The sequence below is a fragment of the Eublepharis macularius genome, chromosome 7, assembly GCF_028583425.1.
Source record: "Eublepharis macularius isolate TG4126 chromosome 7, MPM_Emac_v1.0, whole genome shotgun sequence".
NCBI classification, from domain to species: domain Eukaryota; kingdom Metazoa; phylum Chordata; class Lepidosauria; order Squamata; family Eublepharidae; genus Eublepharis; species Eublepharis macularius.
This window is the reverse complement of record NC_072796.1, coordinates 111,881,249-111,900,071: the sequence shown is the minus strand read 5'-3', so window position 1 is coordinate 111,900,071 and position 18,823 is coordinate 111,881,249. Positions and strand designations below refer to the sequence as shown.

Sequence of the window (18,823 nt, the reverse complement as noted above, 5' to 3'; positions counted from 1 at the left end):
TGGAAAATAATAACTCCCCACATTTTTTTTAAATAAGTAGAAAGGTCCCTTCCTTGAATACACTGGGAGGAAGACTATCGCCCTAGCTCTTCATCCAATCCTAGAAGCTGCCCTGCAAGAAACTTGGGTAGGCAGGACTGCTCCACTCCTGGACCACCGTGAAAGGAAGCTTCATGGTAAGCGAATACAAATCTTCCATTCTCCGGTGGTCCTAGGAGTGGGTCAGTCCTTACTTTTGGGACATACAAGAGCAGTGTGCCCCAGGGGGGTAGTCCGGCTTCCAGGCCTAGAGGGTATGTTGTAGTACCTTCCTGCTTAAGGTTGTCTCTGGGGAGGGCAACTTATCTATCCTATATTTCTTGATGAGAGAATATACCAATTTCCATGTAAACACCTTATCAACCGTTTCTAAAAACTAAGGGATTTATAGGCTGCCTGTGTAACTGTTTCCCATAGTGAGTGCGCCCTGACATCTATGAGCATCCCCAGACCTCTGGCTTGACATGCCAGAATTATGTACCCTCTGCTTTACCTACTTAGCCAAGAAAAGGACACTCTATGTCGCAAGGAGGACTTTCTTCAAGCACATAACTAGCATCCCAGACTTGTGAAAAACTGTTTAGTCCTGCCCAAGTGGAATCTCACATCTCTATGTATATCAAGGTAGTGAGTTTTTTTTCCCCTTTCCGTGCTTTGGATTAGGTTAGAAGGAGGGAAGTACTATCTCTTCTGTCCTATGAAAACATGGAGTTCATGTTTGGAAGAAAGTTGTTTTTGTTCATAACTTGCTGTACCATCTTGGAGGAAAGGGCATGGATCTCTGTCTACTGCTAGTGCCTGCCATTCTGACACTTGTCTAGCTGATTTTATTCTCATCTGAAAGATGGCTTTAAAGGTCAGTTCCTTTAGGGGACATGAGGTCATAGGCTCAAGGAATCTTTTGTATTATGCTCTCAACACCAGATTAAGATTTCATGTGGGGAAAAACCAGCAAATCCTTTGAAGATTTGACAATGAGGTCCCCTTTTAGAATCCATTGCCATGAAGGTGATATATAAGGGAACGTCACTTCCTAGAACCCCTAATTGTTGGGATGGTGACTACCTGTTGTCTAAGGGTGCTGATATTAAGACTTTTCTTCAACCCTCTTGAAAGATAGTAACTCCCTAATTAGCCCCAAAAGGTTACATGACTCTATCTATGCACTCTTCTAGGAACTGAACATTTTTAATATGCTCTGTGGAACTCTTCCTGGAGGTTAGCATAGTACCAATCATGCCTTCTGCTTAGTCCAACTCTATTAGTTGTTTGTGTTCGACCTCCACACTGTGAGGATTGTCAGAGCTGGTCTGGGGTGTCATATTGATCCCTGCATCAATGGGCCCTCTTCAGTGGAGGTGCAAGGGATCCATGGTTGAAAGATTTTTCAGGTTTTGAGACCATGTCTTTCTGGAATTGAAAGTTGATATTAGCATCACTTCTGCACTTTACAGTGTGATTTTCTGAACAGCTCTGTGCAATAGCTGTACTGTGGAAGACATACAGGACGTGTGAAGGCAGCCTGCTGCTCACATCATCTATCCCTCCAGTTTGAGAGTTTCTTGTTCTTGTGCCTTGTCAAAAACTGTGGTAGACCAGTTGGGGAATCTCCCTGGATAGCATCCATTCTGCTTGGTTCATTCCTTTCTGGCTTAGCCAGTCCGCCTCAGAGTTGTCCTCTGTATAAACATATAGTGACCTGTGGGAAGATTCTGAGATTTCACCATACCGTGTCTGATGGCTCCAAGTTCCAAAAGGTTTACCCTGTTGATCACTTGTCCTTCAGCCAGATACCCTATGCCATTCTTCCTTGGGTGTGGGATCCCCATCCCCAAAGACATGTCCATGGTCATCACTGTTCTCTCTGGTTCCCTGAGTGGGACACCATCGTGGGACTGAATGAGGTACAGCCACTGGTTGTTTTCCTGTTTGAGGATCTCTGGCAATTCAACTATCTTGGACTCTTGTGATCTAACGCCCATGGTATGGCAAAAGGCATCTTTGAAGTGCATAGGTCAAGATGTCGTTTGGATATGGGAAAGGAGCCACTCTCCATGGCCTAGCCATGCTATCAGTGCTACTAGGATTCTGATGAACATCATAGGTGGCATTTTCATCTTAAAGGAAAGGGCCCAATGTTGGAAGTGCCTCTGAGATCAACGGAAGCCAGATAATCTCCCTTCTGAACGGCAGTCATGACAAATTTTAGCCTTTTCATTCCGACCTTCTTGTTCCTAGGCTTCTATTTCATTTGACCAAATTCCTTTGGATTTAGAGGAAAAGGGACCAGGCGGCACAGAACTGAATTCCACTGGTCACAGTATCCAACACCCGCCTGTTTTTTATTAACAGCTGCGAAGGGTTTGCCAAGCATTGTAAGCATCCCACAAACACCCTTGCGCCTTCCTTGGCCCTTTAGTATTCTGACCGGATTTGTTGAGGGAGAAGGTACTACCCTCCTCTCGATGTTTGGTCTGCTTTCCTTTATTCAGGGTTTCTCCAGACAGGTTGTTATCTTTGAAAGGAACCGCGGTTATTTTGGCTTTCGGGCAAACGGTCCATGTTCCATTTTCTAAGCTAAGTGTTGTGCCTGGTTGCCTGAAAACCATGGTTCTTGTTGACCACAGCATAGTATATTGCCGGGGCCATTTTCTTAGTTTTGCTCTTTGGCTCTTTAAAGGAGTTTACTGCTCACTGCAGCCAGGTCTGAGACCCAAAAGAATGTGACTCTAGGAAGGAGTGGAGCTGTCACCAATACTATGAAGGATGTAGTGGAAACTTCCATTTTTTGGTGCATGGCCAGTTCAAACCACTTGATGCTGGAATCCTAGGTAGTCCATCCTTGTCAAAGGGCAGCACAGGATTATATGGCAGGCTGGTTACCAGATCCTCTCAGTAACCCCCAGAACTAATGTATAAGACTTGCGTGGAAAAGGAAATAAGAGTAGTTAGTTTTGCCAGCGTTTCCCTCTTAGACCTCTACAAGTATGAGAGACTACTGGAAGGGAATCCCTGATGGGGTTATTCCTCATTCTAGGGAGGATTCTCTGCAACCCCTTAGACCTTAAGGGAGAAGACTCCAGGATCCTCATCACCTTAAGAGTCTTTTGGGTTCGGCTCCTGAGGAAGATCTTCTAAAGAATTTTCCTTTCTTTTAACAGCTCCCCTTTCTTCTTGGCTGAGGGAGAAAACTGATAGCTCAGGGTCATTAGATTGAAGGCTTAACTGAGATACGTGCTCTTACTGGCCCTTGCCTCCTCTTTAATCTGGGGGGGGCACTCCTTTACCTATCTGGAGTCAGACCTCCACACTGGAATGCCTTTCTTGCCCATCTGAGAGTCTAGCCACTATACTATTTATTGGTGTGCCTTCAGGAACTCTTTGAATTCCTTATTTCCATCCTGGACCATGCCAGTTTGTTTGTTAAATAGTAACTATGGCTGCGACTAAGTAACTAGGGGGCATGTAATTTCTTTCCTGTTAGTGGTGGAAAATATCATCCAGTCATAGTTGCCTCTGCAACACTGGTCTGTTTTTTGGAGGTCTCCCATCCAATTGCTAACCAAGGCCAACCCTGCTGAGGAACTGAGATCTGATGAGATCTGGCTTGCATGGACTAATGAAGTCAGGGGCTGTTATAAGGTCAGAATTATCATTATTCCCCCAGAACTGCTAGGTAATTGAGACTGGTTTACCTAAGGTCAGCCACCGAGTTCAAGCAATTATGGGACTCGAACCAGCAGGGTAATAATTCATGGCCCAGCACTTAACCACAACATTACAGCAACAGGCTTCCTTGCCCAGTGGATGAAAACCTCAGACCTTCTCCCTTTCACTAGTCTCTTGAGAGGCCTGGGAGAAGACCGAGGCCTGGGAGCTGGGCAAGCTTAGGCCGCACGCTTGCACTCTCTGAGGCCTGGAAGGAGGCTAGGCCTGCCTTTGTTGACATACCAGCAGCAGAAAATTTTCCAAGCATTCTTGCCTGACTGGTCCAGGCCCTTGGGCCTTTTCTCTTCCACTGGCCTGTTGAGAGGCCTAGAAGGGGCTGAGGCCTGGGAATTTGGAAAGTCTAGGACGCAGGCCTGCACTTTTAGAGGCCTGGGAGCAGGGCCGGCACCACCACTGAGGTGGTGATGCGGGCGCTACGAGCACTGAGGCACCGCAGGGGGTGCCAGAAGGGGTGCCAGGGGCGGAGGTGCATGCCACATAGCTGGCGTGCCTGGCCCGCAGCTGCTGCAGCCTGCCAGCCCCGCACTGCCGCCACCGCCACCACCAACACACGCTCCCAGCTGGGTGTAGCAGCCGCGGGCCAGGCACATCAGGTGTCTGGGGCAGCGTGCAGAACCTCCCCAGCCACCCTCCATGCCCATCTGTAAGCGCGGGCAGCCTCCATGCCATCTCAGTCACCCGCCGGCCAATGGGGCCGGCTTGCTGCGTGATGATGTCATCACACAGTGATGCATCATGCAGTCTGGGGGGCACACACGTAGAGGCAGCCACGGGCTCCAGAAACCCTGGCGCCACCCCTGCCTGGGAAGTGGCTAGTCCTGCTTTTGCTGACATTCTGCCATCCAAACTCCTGGGCATTTCTCTTTCACTGGCCTGTGGAGAGGCCCAGGAGGGGGCCAAGGCCTGGGAGTTTGGAAAGTCCAGGCCGCAGGCTTATGCTCTTTGAGGCCTGGGAGGTAGCTAGGCCTGCGTTTGCTGACATTCTGCCATCCAAGGCCTTGAGTCTTTTCTCTTTCCCTGGCCTGTTGAGAGGCCCAAAAGAGGGCCAGGGCCTGTGAGTCTGGCACAACTAGGATGCAGCTTTGAGCCCTCTGAGGCCCGGGTTGCAGCTGTGGTTTGCCATTACAGACATTCCTGCCAATAGAAATTTTCCCGCCAGAAGGAGAAACGAAAGTGAAAGTGTACCTCACAAGTCCCAGCTGAAAGGAAAAAGAAACAAAGGAGGGCTCCCTTTTATTTAGGGCGAGCTGGCTCTGAGGCTTCTGCTACTCTTTTCTCCTCCCTCCTTCCTTTTGCGGCCTCCGTTTCCCGCAGGATCAGTCTTACTGCGGTTCAGTTGGGGCTGCCAGGGTTGGAGCAGGTCCTCTGCTGCTGCTGGAGGCTGAGGGAGTTCCCGATAATATCGGTCTCTACAACAGGCTACCGCGGACTGAAACACTGCACCCTCTGGCCATCTGAGGGAGGGTTCGTCCTAACCCAAAGATGGGGAACCTTGGTGGAGTTTTGCGGTTGTCACCGTGGAACCTAGGAGTAACCTAGGGCCATCGGCTCTAATGCTTGCCATCGCTCTGAGCGAAACGGGAATAGGGTAGGCAGTAGGGCCTTTCCTTTCCTTTGGCTCATCTCTGGCAGTTTCTTCTTCACCAGGATCGCTGCGCTCTGCAGAGCATTGCTGAAGACGTCCTGCTCGGATGGCAGGGCCAGAAAGACTGGTGATTCCAGGGACAAGCCCCTCCCCTCTGGGATCAAAATCAGCTGACTGACCCTGCCTCTGGAGAGGAGGAACTATATCCCAAAAGTAAGGACTGTCCCACTCCTAGGACTACCAGAGAATTGCAAGGACTTCCGGAAAAGAGAGATTAGATGAAAAAGAAAAAGAATTGTATGAAAGGTTAGCCTTAATAGCATTTCAAAAACCTAACAATGTTAATGTTCGAAGACCTTTCATTTTCACACACAGAGACACATCTATATATGTGTGTGTGTGCGTGTGTGCAATAGTAATTAAAAGTAGTAATACTGATAGTATTTAGCTCAATGTATTTATGTAATAATGTTTTATGATTTTCCAATTAAAAAATTAATTATCTGTTATGGATTCACAAAGGCCTGTGCAAGGAAGTTTTACAAAAAAGATTAGAGCAGAGAAACCAACAGTATTTGCTTTGCTAGAAAAAAAAACCACTTGGATTTTCCATCCATTCTTATACTTTAAACATGTTATATATTTCTACTGGGGCGAAATAATATTGGAACCAAGCGTTTGCCTAAGTCCTTTAGCAATATCTAGAAAGTTCCAAAGGATACTAGGCACCTATTAACATAAGACATATAGGTAACTTGGTGATACTTGCATTTTTACTTCTGTTTTTTAAAAAAACAATTTTGGGAAACACCTTTCCATAAAGAAACAAATCTCTACATTAAAACACTTGCAAGCAGGAACATACCATGGTCTAATTTTCCTATATTTTAACCATTATCTAGCCTTTCTGATAAAAGCAGAAGTATGTCTTGATCATTTAAACTATTGTCATTGATCCACTCATAAAGTGCTTGAACTGAAGACACCAAAGGAGGTTTTGATGTTCTACATCAAGAGATTCAGAGACAGAAAAAATAAAACGAGCAGATAATTCTAATAGAAAAGAACAGTGATGCATTTACAAAGCTTTTAAAAGCTCTTTAATTTTTCTGGGGATCAGATGGGGACCTCACCTGTGGCTTGTTTTTACAAACACACGTGATACAGAGTTATCATGATCACTGCTAGAGTTAATGGAGTATTAGCATTTCCATTGCAAACTGCACTTTCCTAAAGTTTATAGCACTGCTATTAAAAGTCACTCCAGACTGAAACTGGGCAATCAAGTTCTCAAAAACATTGTTAAAAATATCTTTAAAAGGCTATTGTTTGATTTAAAAAATAGTTCTCAAGAATTACATATAGGCACAATAGTTGCATTTGATGTATTATGTTTTAAGAAACCTCCTTTCCCAAAATACTTACATTTAAAATCTTTCCCCAAAAATCAAGGACTAGACTTTAAATTATAAAGTCAGATGGGAGGAAAATCCTCTCAGCATGACTGTTACTTGCTTCCTATAGATAATTTTGGACTTACAATATTGAAGCATCTTGTAAAATCAATTTGGGGCTTAATGAAAAAAGAGCCTTCATGCTGAGTCTCCGATGACTGCTTATATTCCCAGTGTCTCCTCTAGTACGTTTCAGACATAAGAATCCTGTGCAGATGCTATGACAATTAGAATTAATATGTGAGAAGAGGAAGGAAACTGGGACCACTGGTTCGGCTTCCTACGGCCACATGTTCTCTGTTAGGATCTACTCTGAAGGTCATGATGGTCAGTGGTGGGGCAAGTGGGCAAAAGCTCAATTCCCCCCTGCCCAAATTGTTCTGCAGATCATCTGCACAAGGCTTCTATAACATGTAACTGAAAAAGCATCAAAGCCCACTGCGGCAGAATAATAAAATGGAAGATGTCAAAGTAACATTTCTAAGTATATTTGAGCTGGAAGTCCTTCTTTGCATATTGACAAATCAGCGGAAATTTGTCATTTTAAAAAGTGCAGCTGTTTTCATTTACAGAAGCACAAAACCTGGTTTTGTGCCAATAAGAAAAATATCTTTGTCCTTTACTGGCTTAAAAATGTCTAAAATGGTTTTGTTCAAGCTCTGTAAAACTACAAAGGGGATAAAAACTCTCTTGTTTCTAGGCTGGAAATGTGAATGCCAGGTTCCAGCCTGGAGTCAAATTTTATGGCCATATAATAAGCTATTATGGAAATATAGACATAACTCTATCTGCATGGCAATTATAGTGTAACAATACTACAAACAACAATTTGAAATGTACTATTTAGTCACTAGCTCATGGAAAATACGTTTGCTGTGGAATGCAAACAGACTTGAATGTACACATACCAAAATGTTTAGCTCAGATATACAGGATGCTATTTCTATCACTTGGCTTTTATTTTTACTCACATCTAGGAGCAACAATATAAAACTTGTTCCTTACCTACTGGCCATATTCCATTCAAGTGCTGGATTCTGAGAATTTCTTTCATTTTCTGGCAGTGTCCTTCCTTTGCCATTCTCTTTCTCTGGCTTCAACTGATCCCACTGAGCTGTACCAATGTTGATGGAATGGAGATCTATTTGATATTGCCTGTCTTCAACCTCTGATCCAGGATCTCGAATAATTCCTAGATTTGAAGCTCTCCTATGAAGGCAGAAAGAAAAGAGTTCAGTTGTTTTCAGCTTTATATTATCAACTGAAGAAAATTTCAGGGCCATACTGCTGGGGGCAGGGGGGGAAAGCCCAATTAATGAAGTTAATTAAGTCTATTCAGTGAAAGAGCTTTGGACCCCATAATGATGGCTATCACGGATATTAAATGCATATGTTGCCATCCACTGCCTTATACATTCTCTGTGCAGTTGTGAAAGAAACCTGTAATAATGACATGAAAGGTTGGAATATTAATGACAGATGGTACAGAACAGCAATTTTAGAATACATTCATTATTATGGTCATTAAGATGTCAGGTTTTTTTTCTCTTATCTTCATAATAATATCTCACTACATGCTTTATGCCTTCTCAAAACATTAAAAGTTTCTGTGCTTTCAAGAACATCACTAATCATTTGTAGCAAAGGCAACTCCTCACTGATGGGAAAATATGCACCTCAAATAATATACATCTCCTAAAAATACACACTCCCAAATTACTCAAAACAAATTGGGATTTACTTATTCAAATTACCAATGGGCTGTTCCTATGTTATAGACTCTACAGATCAGAAGTGGAGGGAGGAGATAAGAAATAATAATTAAAACATTTTTCTCATTGTTAATTTGTGAAAGAAGCCTTGAAAATTTAAGGCTTTATCTTTCAAAGGACCTATTTATTATTTATTTATTTATTTCAAATTTCTATTCTGCCCTCCCCGTGAGCAGGCTCAGGGCGGATAACAACATATTAAAATACAAAACACAATAAAAACAACATAATAAAATACAATAAAATCCATACACATTTAAAACAGGATGGTGGACAGCGTTCACAGGGAGGGTTAAAATTTTATACACCCCTCTTTTCAGGCCGGTGGAGGCCCAGCCTCAGCCATATGCCTCATGGAACAACTCTGTCCTGCAGGCCCGGCAGAAGGATAGTAAGTCCTGCCGGGCCCTGATTCCAGCAGACAGAGTGTTCCACCAGGTGGGAGCCAGGAACGAAAAGGCCCTGGCTCTAGTCGAGGCTCGGCGGGCCTCCTTGGGGCCACGGATCACCAACAGCTGTTTGTCCCCTGATCGGAGTGTCCTCTGGGGAATATATGGGGAGAGACGGTCCCGTAGATATGCTGGTCCCAGTCCGCACAGGGCCTTATAGGTCAATACCAGAACCTTGAATCTAATCTGGTACTCCACTGGCAACCAATGCAGCTCGTGTAAGAACAGTGTTATATGTGCCTTATTTGGCACTCTTGTAATAACATGCGCCGCTGCATTTTGTACCAGCTGTAATCTCTGGGTCAGGTTCAAGGGCAGCCCTGCTTATAGCGAGTTACAGTAATCTAGCCCAGAGATGACTGATGCTTAGATCACTGTAGTTAAGTCATAGGTTGACAGGTAAGGGACACGTTGCCTGGTCTGCCACAGATGGAAAAAAGAGGACCTGACAACCGCTGTGACCTGTGCCTCCATTTTCAGGGAGGCATCCAAGATCACCCCCAGGCACTTAACCATCAGAAATGGCACTAACAGTGCCACATTGAGGGCCGGGAGCCGGAGTCCTGAACCTAATCCCCCATGACTCAAGTACAGGACCTCTGTCTTTGTCGGGTTCAGTTTCAGCTGACTCTGCTTCACCCAACCAGTCACGGCTGCAAAAGCATGTTCCAGGACATCTGGGGCTGAGCCGGGCCGTCCGTCCATCATCAGATACAACTGGGTATCATCTGCATATTAATGACACCCAAGTCCAAAACTTCATACCAACTGGGCAAGGGGGCGAATATAGATGTTAAACAATAATGGGGAGAGTATTGCTTCCTGTGGGACCCCACACACCAAAGGGTGGTGGGATGACAATTTCTTCGCAAGTGCCACCCTCTGTCCCCGACCATGGAGAAAAGAGACAAGCCACTGTCGGTGAGGCAGTGAGTTAGAAGATCGTAATCGACTGTATCGAATGCTGCTGACAGATCCAATAATATCAGCAGCGCCGAGCCACCTCGATCCAGATGTCTACGAAGATCGTCTGTGAGGGCAACCAGCAACGTCTCTGTCCCATGTCCCGGATGGAACCTGGACTGGAAGGGGTCTAGGGCCGAGACATCCTTCAGGAAGCCCTGCAACTGTTCCACCCACCGCCTGTTCAATCACCTTTCCCAGAAACAGGAGGTTCGAAACTGGGCGGTAATTGACCAGGTTAGTGGGGTCCAGCTACGGTTTCTTTAAAAGAGGCCTCACCACAGCTTCCTTTAATGGCCCAGGAAAAACCCTGGAGCCTAAGGATAGGTTAACCTAAGGTCAAAGTTCACAAAATATGATATTGGGCCTCCTGGATAAAGAAATGCTATTTGAGCCTTCTTACTTCCTTCTCAGTGGCCACAGGATATTCTTGGTTGCAACCTTTTGATCATTTTCTCTCCATCATCAGTGGGACAGTTTCCTGCCTGTGGGAAAATGCAAGCGGCATAGACTATCCTTCTTAAGATGCTTCTGTTGGAGGATTTTTCAGGTTTCAGGTTAAGTAAAGTAAGATAGACAGGGGCTATGACAATCCTATGGCAGTCCTAATATTGACTACTAGTCCAAAGCTGTAAATGGAGAAGAAACATCATCGTGCTGAAATCACAGTCTATATGAATGACAGTAGAGGAGAAATGCTCTGTTCTTTAGTATCTGTCCCTCCACTCTTAGTTTCACAGTGTATCTCAATTAGCTAAAAACAGCCTCCAGTCTTGCTTCTGGCTTGGATAAGCTACCCCTTTGGTGTTCAGTCTGGCAATCACTAATATTTAGAGACCAGAGAGGAAAATATTTGATTGTTGCCACAGTAGAAGAAGGTACCTATGCAGTGAAGAAGAGGCTCACATCCAGTCATCAAATACCTCTTTCTCCACTGAAAATTCAGCTTCCTAAACACATTATCTTGGAAGTAGCTGCAAATGGATTAAAACCAATCCACCTCTCCCCCACATATGTGGAAGATGTTCCCAGTTGTGGAAGGGGGGAAACACAATTTCTGCAAATAATGTCACCCATCACATAGAAATAGCTTTGCAGGGGGTATAGAGGGTTACAGGAAGGAAGGCTAGAGATAATCAGTCCCATGAATAAATTCTACTCAGTTTTTAGCTTTCAGTGCAATGAGATTTACTTCCATATGAGTGTGTGAAGAACTGGAGTGAAAAAAATCATTCACAGTTACTAAAGGATGCAATCGCCCAATGTTCCTTTATATTAGGAATATACTAAGTATATTGTATATTAGGAAAATGATTCACAAGAATCATTTGTTCAACACCACCACAAAATGCTCATAGAAGAATGTACGAGCAGTAAAGAATAGACATGGGCATGAACGGCAAAAAAAATACGAACACGATGTTCGTTGTCATCCACGAACAACGAACAACCAACATTGACGAATATGACCTGTTTAACAAACATGTTCATTGAGCGTAGTTCATGGGGGCCAGAACGCCTCCCTTGGCACCTGGAGAGCCCATATTCACAGGGAGTGTTCAGCAGGCTCTCCTACAGCCATCACCCAAGTTTGGTCAAGATTGCAATAGGGATCTTGGAGTTATACATTCCGAAATCTGACGCCCCCAGGAAACTCCCATTCGATACAATTGGAGCCAGTTGACTTTGGCCCCGTTTACAAGTGGAGGACCCCCATGGCGTGCCGCCTCCCGCTGACATCACCCATCTTCCTGTCCTGCGCCAGGAAGTACTGAGGCCTGGCATGCCCCCAAGAACAGGAGGTGCCCCATGGGGGCCAGAACACCTCCCTTGGCAACTGGAGAGCCCATATTCACAGGGAGTGTTCAGCAGGCTCTCCTACAGCCATCACCCAAGTTTGGTCAAGATTGCAATAGGGATCTTGGAGTTATAAATTCCTAAATCTGACGCCCCCAGGAAACTCCCATTCGATACAATTGGAGCCAGTTGACTTTGGCCCCGTTTACAAGTGGAGGACCCCCATGGCGTGCCGCCTCCCGCTGACATCACCCATCTTCCTGTCCTGCGCCAGGAAGTACTGAGGCCTGGCACGCCCCCAAGAACAGGAGGCGCCCCCTCTCTAGGGGGCGGGGGGGTAAGGGTTAGGGTCAGAGAAACCAAAATACGTCACCAGATGGGGACATCATGGCATCGGAGCCGATGCTGTTTTCCACACCTCGTTTGGTGCAGAGGCTGTTGCCGCCCAACACACAGGCTGGACATGGAGCGCTGGACCGTTAGGTACATGGGATAGATAGGTTTCTTGACAGACAGGTGCATAGATGTATGGGATAGGTGTATAGGATAGAGGGATGCATGGATACACTGAATACCTGTACTGGATTGACAGGAGAGACAGATACCATGTGCAGGGATAGCGGATAGACAGGTGTATTGCCCAGATATCTTGGTTGTCCCATCAATAGACAGTTGGAAGGAAAGAACCAAGGGTGGGAGGTGGGGCCCACCCCCAACGTGTTGAAGCAGAGGCTCACATGCTAGCCGTCGAGGCAGTGGAGGATGCCTCCCCCCCACGGTTGTGGGGGAGGCATCAGTTCCCCTGGGAAAGGGTATTGTGGGCAGACAGATAGGTGCCCACGTGGCCTGTGGGCTGCCCCTCGCATCACCCACTGTCCTGCCATCACAGATGTGGCAGCCAATTCAGCAACCTAGTGCAAAACTATGAAAATATCTCACAATAAATACAGCAAGGATTACATGTAGTTGACTGTATTTGACCATATCCCTTTAAGAGTCTCTCAATAGCAGCATTGAAAGTCTTCTAAAGTAGATATTCTTTGTAGTTATTTTGCATTGGAGACTCCCAAACAACTGGCAAGTTGGAGAAATGGATGTCCACAGCCTGAAAAGTCTATTGTAAGGGTGAAGTTTTCATAATTTTGCACTGAGCACTTCAATATAGAAGAAAAATTTGTATTTAACATTTTTTGTATGTCTATAATTTCACTGTATGGTTTAATTTGCTTTCCCAAGTGTTGTCTAGTATATGGTCCATTCTACTTTGGGAAACGCCTCTCAGTTTGTTCTGATTCAGCAACCTACACAAGACGGCATTACAGCAAACGCTGATGCCGTTGAGGGTCCCTCCAGCCAGACAGCTGCTGAGCTGTCCCTCACGCCCAGAAGTGGCAGGGGCTGAGGCCTGGGGATTTGGAAAGTCTAGGATGGGCCCTTCTGCTCCACCAGATGACTTATGTCGTAGGTGGAGTTCCAGCGGGTGGGCAGGTCCTGGAAGAGTTGGTGCTCGGGGTCCCCCCTCCCCCTGCCTCCGGAGCAGCTCGCGGGAGAAGTGGGAAGTGATGCGCTGGCAGCTGTCCAGCAGATTGCACATCCACAATGTTCCCTCATCCCAGCTGTCCCTTGGCTTGCTCCCCAGCCTGAGCACATCCTTCATTACTATGTGCAGCTTGTGTACCATGCACACCAGACCTGGGACGGATGCCTCTTTCAGGGCTGCCAACATGTTGCTTCCCACGTCCGTCACCATGAAGCCACTGACAAACCCTTCTACCCCCGCCGTCCACTCCCTCAGAGCCACCTTTATCATCATGGCGATCTTCTTCCCAGTATGGACATCGTTGATCCCCCGGGCCTAGAGAAGAACTACCCTGTAGCCCAGTGTCAAGCATGGCACCTGTTTTCGAGTGCCTGTTCTTGGCCTGGGGCAGCGGAGGTCCTTTGGTTGCCACCAGTGGGTGGTGATGCCAAGGTAGCCGTGATTAGACAACAGTGAAATATACTGGATATCCAGCCTGTTTTGCTATGGTAGCCATGGTGGCAGCCGCTCCAGATGTCTGCTGTGAAGTGTACAGTATGGCCTTTGGCAACCGACAACTCCCTGAGAACCAAGTCTCGCACAGACTGGTAGAGGACAGGCAGGACTCGACGCCCAACAGTGCGCTGTGACGGCATGGAGAATCATGGGGCGAAATCCTGAAGCAGCCTTTGGAAGACCATGCTCTTCATGACGGATAGGGGAAATCCTTGTAGGGTGATCGTCTTTGCCATGACGCGAATGCCCGCCTCCTGAGCCCTCAACCTCACCCTTTTCAGCGGCACTGTCCCCGACCCTGAGGGAACAACCTCCCCAAGGGCGGTCTGCTTGACTGTTCTGCTCCCAACAGCAGCAGCCTTGGGGCAAGGCTTCTTGCTTGGGGCAGATTTTGGTGACCCTCCCACTGATCTGAGGTCAGAAGAGCTGGTAGCCCTCTGTCTCCCCCCCGGATGTTTCGCTGGCCGAGGATGGAGACCACAGGCTCGGGTGGTGCGTCTTCAGGTGCCTACTCAGGATCGTCGAAGATAGGTGCTTCGGGTCATTGTCTCTGCGCACCAAGCCATCACAGACATAGCACCGTACCACATGGGGGTCATTCAGAAGGGCCTGAAAGTACCTCCATACCGACAGGTTGAAATGTGGCCCACTAACTGTTCCAGGGGAAGGAGGATGAAGGGTTACTGGCCACGCTGCAGGACTGGCACCAGAAGACGGAGTGAGGGGTGGACTGCAGGCAGGGACAGCACTGAGAGTTTGGGATGGAGACGGGATGGATGTTTCATTGAACCCCAACTATTCCTCTGCAGACCCCTGGCCCCCCTCCTCCTCCTCAAAAAGTTAAAGGAGATCTTCTTCCCCCAGCGGAAAGAGGTCTTTGGCCTCCTCCACAGCCCCCACAGCTGAATCTTGGGAGCAGGAGGTTCTGCTGCCTCCGAGCCCCGCCCAGTACTGCTTCCCGCATGAAAACCGGGACAATTTTTGCACTTCCCCCCACGACCACGCTTGGCCCCTGCCTGAAGCCTCATTGTGCCAGCAAACAAGAATTAAGGAGGAATGAGAAGAAGAGAACACTGTGAGCCCTCAGCCAAGGTGCCCACTGAGCTTGGCCCCAGGGCCTGGCAGCAGCCCTGGAACCAAATGGAGGGGGTAGAGCCCTAGCTCAGCACTCCCAGATACTTGACCAGAATCAGATCAGGCAGTAATACTACTAATCACAGTGTGAGCCCTCAGCCGAGGTGCCACTGAGCTTGGCCCCAGGGTCTAGCAGCAGCCCTGGAACCAGAGGGAGGGGCTAGTGCCCTAGCCCAGCTCCTCCAGATACCTGATCAGATCAGGCAGTAATAATAATAATCAGTGTGAGCCCTCAGCCGAGGTGCCCACTGAGCTTGGCCCCAAGGGCTGGCAGCAGCCTTGGAACCAGAGGGGATAGATCCCTATACCACCACACACAAAAAAAATCCCAGCTCCAATGCATTCTCCTTGTCTTTAGATGCTAGCAACACAACAGCTCTTTCCCACTCCACTGCCTGCTGAAACTGAAAGCCAGAACTGGGAGCACAGTGCCCTTTTATAACCAGAGGTCCCATTGAGCAAAACAGGAGGTCTGTGGCTGGCAGTCAGAACTGCCTAACAGGGTTTGCAGGGATGAGATTGGAGTTCCCATGGCTACAGAACACCCCTCCCCCTCCCCACCCTGGTCTCTGCTCCCATGTAACCAATTGTAACCAATTTGGAGCTCCACATTGGAAGGAAGACGTGCCCATCAAGCTAAGTTGGGCTTAGATTGGGGTTTCCAGGGCAACAGAAGGAGTGCAGACAGAGTTCAGACAGTCCCTGCCTCCATTGCCAAGGGAATTGATTGAAGGTGCCTGACTTCAACTATTCTATGAGGGCCTTCAGTCACTGGGCCAGATTTTCAGCCCCACAACAAAACACCCTGTGAGGTAGGTGGGGCTGAGAGAGCTCGAGAGCCGTGACTAGCCCAAGCCGTGATTTTCTGGCTTCACGAACAGCGGATGAATGCACAAACCAGGCTTGCAATGACCACTTGTTCGTCTAAAAAGGCGCCTCATGAACAGCTGGCTCGCAAACAGCCGATTGGGCTGTTCATGGCTTTTTTTCATTCGTAACGCTGTTCATGCCCATCTCTAGTAAAGAATACTGAATTTTCAGCATAGGGAGAGGGATCACCTCCTAAAAGCACATAAAACCATTATTCTACTATGGCTTGCATTGGCTCCATGTTGCATTCTGGATCCTAGAAATCCTAATGTTAATATCATAAATAAACTTTACCATTTGAAAGGTTGTATTTTTTTCAACCTCTATATAACTTTTCATCATTCTTCCAGTAATAGTTATTTTAAATAGAAACAATCCCAACAAATGTTTTTGTTTTAGATCTATCTGTACCATTCCAGATTATCTAGACAACTTAATTATTTAAAATATTTATATGCACTTTTTCTCCTGGATTACAGTAACAACAACAACAACATTCGATTTATATACCGCCCTTCAGGATGACTTAACACCCACTCAGAGCGATTTACAAAGCATGCCATTATTATCCTCACAACAAAACACCCTGTGAGGTGGGTGGGGCTGAGAAAGCTCCAGAGAGCCGTGACTAACCCAAGGTCACCCAGCTGGCTCAAAGTGACTTACATACTTTGTAATCACAAACAATTTAAATCTTGGTATAATTATATAGAATTCAAGCATATCAAGACATCAACAACTCATGCCCCTATTGTTCAAAAATTCCAACTATCATGCAGGTCCCTCCTAACATGACTCAGACCTGAAAAGCGTGCTTGAACAAGTGGGGGAGGGGATCCAGAGCCAGCAATTTATCCTGGGGGAGGGAATACCCCACCACAAGCCTAAAACAATAGTTTTGGGAGGAGGACATCATCAGCCCCAGCAATACGATAGTTTGGGGGGCAGTGGCAGTACAAAGCACTGGGGAAGCTCATGACAGGAACCACAAGTAGCAGGTCTTGGCTATAAGGGCCAAGACTCTACTGGGATCAAGAAGATCTAGGACTAGCATCAAGTCTTGGCAGCAATACACCCTGCACTTCAATTCAGCCAACTAGAATTATGCAGATGGAATTATAGTAGCTGAAGCTTTGCAGACGAATATAGGAAGCATTGCAGCCTTTCTTTTCTGAGTTCCAGGTAGCAGGTGTTTCATCTCTAGGGAGAGGGCGGGAGTTGGAGCAGCCTGATCTCTGCAGGCAGCATTAGAGGAAATGCAAAACAGCACACCAAGTTGGGAAGCAGCCTCTCAGTAGGATGTGTAGAAAGACAATAACGTCCTATCCCATCAATATTGCCACAAGCCAAGTAACACAAAACAGAGTATGACTATTTAGTTACATGGAAAGATGCCTCTGTAAACAGATGAGAATTTTATTCTTTTCTGCACTGTTTCACAGTTTATCTCCCAATTCATCCTTCTTTATCACAACCTGTCTTTTTGCATTCTCTATGAGTTGTGTACAAGATCTAGTATTTAGACAATCTACTTTTTTGTCAGAAATCCAATAAAAACACAACTTTGGCTGGTTTTACTCTATCAGGAAAACAATATTTTGCTTAAGACTAAATGTTTTTGATATTTCAGAAGAAGACTGGAGTTTCACTCTCAAAAACTGAATAACCACAAAAATTATTAATTTGAATTTATAGATCAAAAAGTAGAAATCAGACAGCTTAATAGGCCTGGCAATTTTTAAAACAGGTTTTAGCTGCCCTTTTAAAAGGTCAAGAGTACACATGTAGCTCACCTTCAAGGGCAGAACAGGAGAGGATACCCTTTAAATTTCTCCAAGGTCAGGCCTTTTGGAACCTTACAAGTCAAAAACTACCTTGACCCAGAAGCTATATATGCCACTTCTCTAGAGACCTATACAGGGAAGCACATAAAATCTTAAAAATAGTATAAAAACGAATCATAAATCAACTAAAAACTAGAGGAATGCAATCCAGGTTTGTGAACTCGCAAAATTTATGCCAATCTGGCATAATCCGGCTATGCTGATTCACACAGAAGAACCCTGGATCCAATTTGGGTAGCCAGACTTTATTGAGCTGAATTATTTTGACGCAGAAGGCAGCTGTAGGCAGCTGTCACAGGCAACCACAGACAAGAAGCAAGAGGGCAGCAGTGTGAATGGAGCCAAGCCAAGATCCATACTGTGGCAGCAGAGCACGCAAGGATGGTGCGATGGGGAAGGAGGCAGCAGGCAGAGTAGATTTGCATCCCATTCTGCCCCTCCATCCCCACCCAATCTCCACAAGAGTCCTTCAAGCTGCTGCCACCAACTGCCTTTTAAACTCTGTGGCTTGTCCTCCCGTGCTTGGGATTCTCTGGTTCAACACTGGTTCCCATGCTGCAGTTTGGCTCTGCACATTATAAGGATTGAAAAGTTCCTGGATATGCAAAACAGTAGTGAGGAACTTATCAAGAAAGGGGCCCTTCTGATATGCCAGCATTTCCAGCACTTTTGGCCACAGATCTCTCTTGAAAATCCAAAAAGAAAGCCAGGTAGAGGCACACCCTGAAGGTGCAAACTTTGAATTTCAGGAGTTACTGACACAGACTAAGAAAATTGCATAAGCTCTTGGGTTGCTTGCCCTTTCCCCAATAAGCAAATCCTTATCTGTGCTCAGTTTCACATTATTAATCCAGTTCATTACGGACTCCATAGAGTCCTTGGGAATCCTGGTATACCCGGAACTGATGTAAAGGAGAAGCAGAGCTGAAGGGTTGCAATATATTTTTATTTATTGCATTTATTAACCACCTATAGAGTGGAACATGCACAAAAGCACCTCTTACGTCTAAAGAAGATACATAAAAACTGGTGGCAATGAAAAAAGTGAAGAAATGAAAGCGCTACAAACTAGGATAATACAGTCAACGGATGAGAAGATTTTGACCCAGTTTTGGAAACTGATTATGAACCACTTGCACAAGAATTTTTCTC

At 46.2% G+C, this 18,823-nt stretch overlaps 1 protein-coding gene across 1 annotated transcript in view; it reads right to left on the bottom strand.

The window, feature by feature from the left end:
- The window catches only part of VPS13B (vacuolar protein sorting 13 homolog B), a 553,219-nt gene that overhangs the window by 215,031 nt on the left and 319,365 nt on the right, over positions 1–18,823 (bottom strand). Inside the window, exon 31 of the mRNA XM_054984385.1 lies at positions 7,813–8,016. Within this exon, the coding sequence (XP_054840360.1) occupies positions 7,813–8,016 (204 nt within the window). The remainder of the gene's footprint in view (positions 1–7,812; positions 8,017–18,823) is intronic.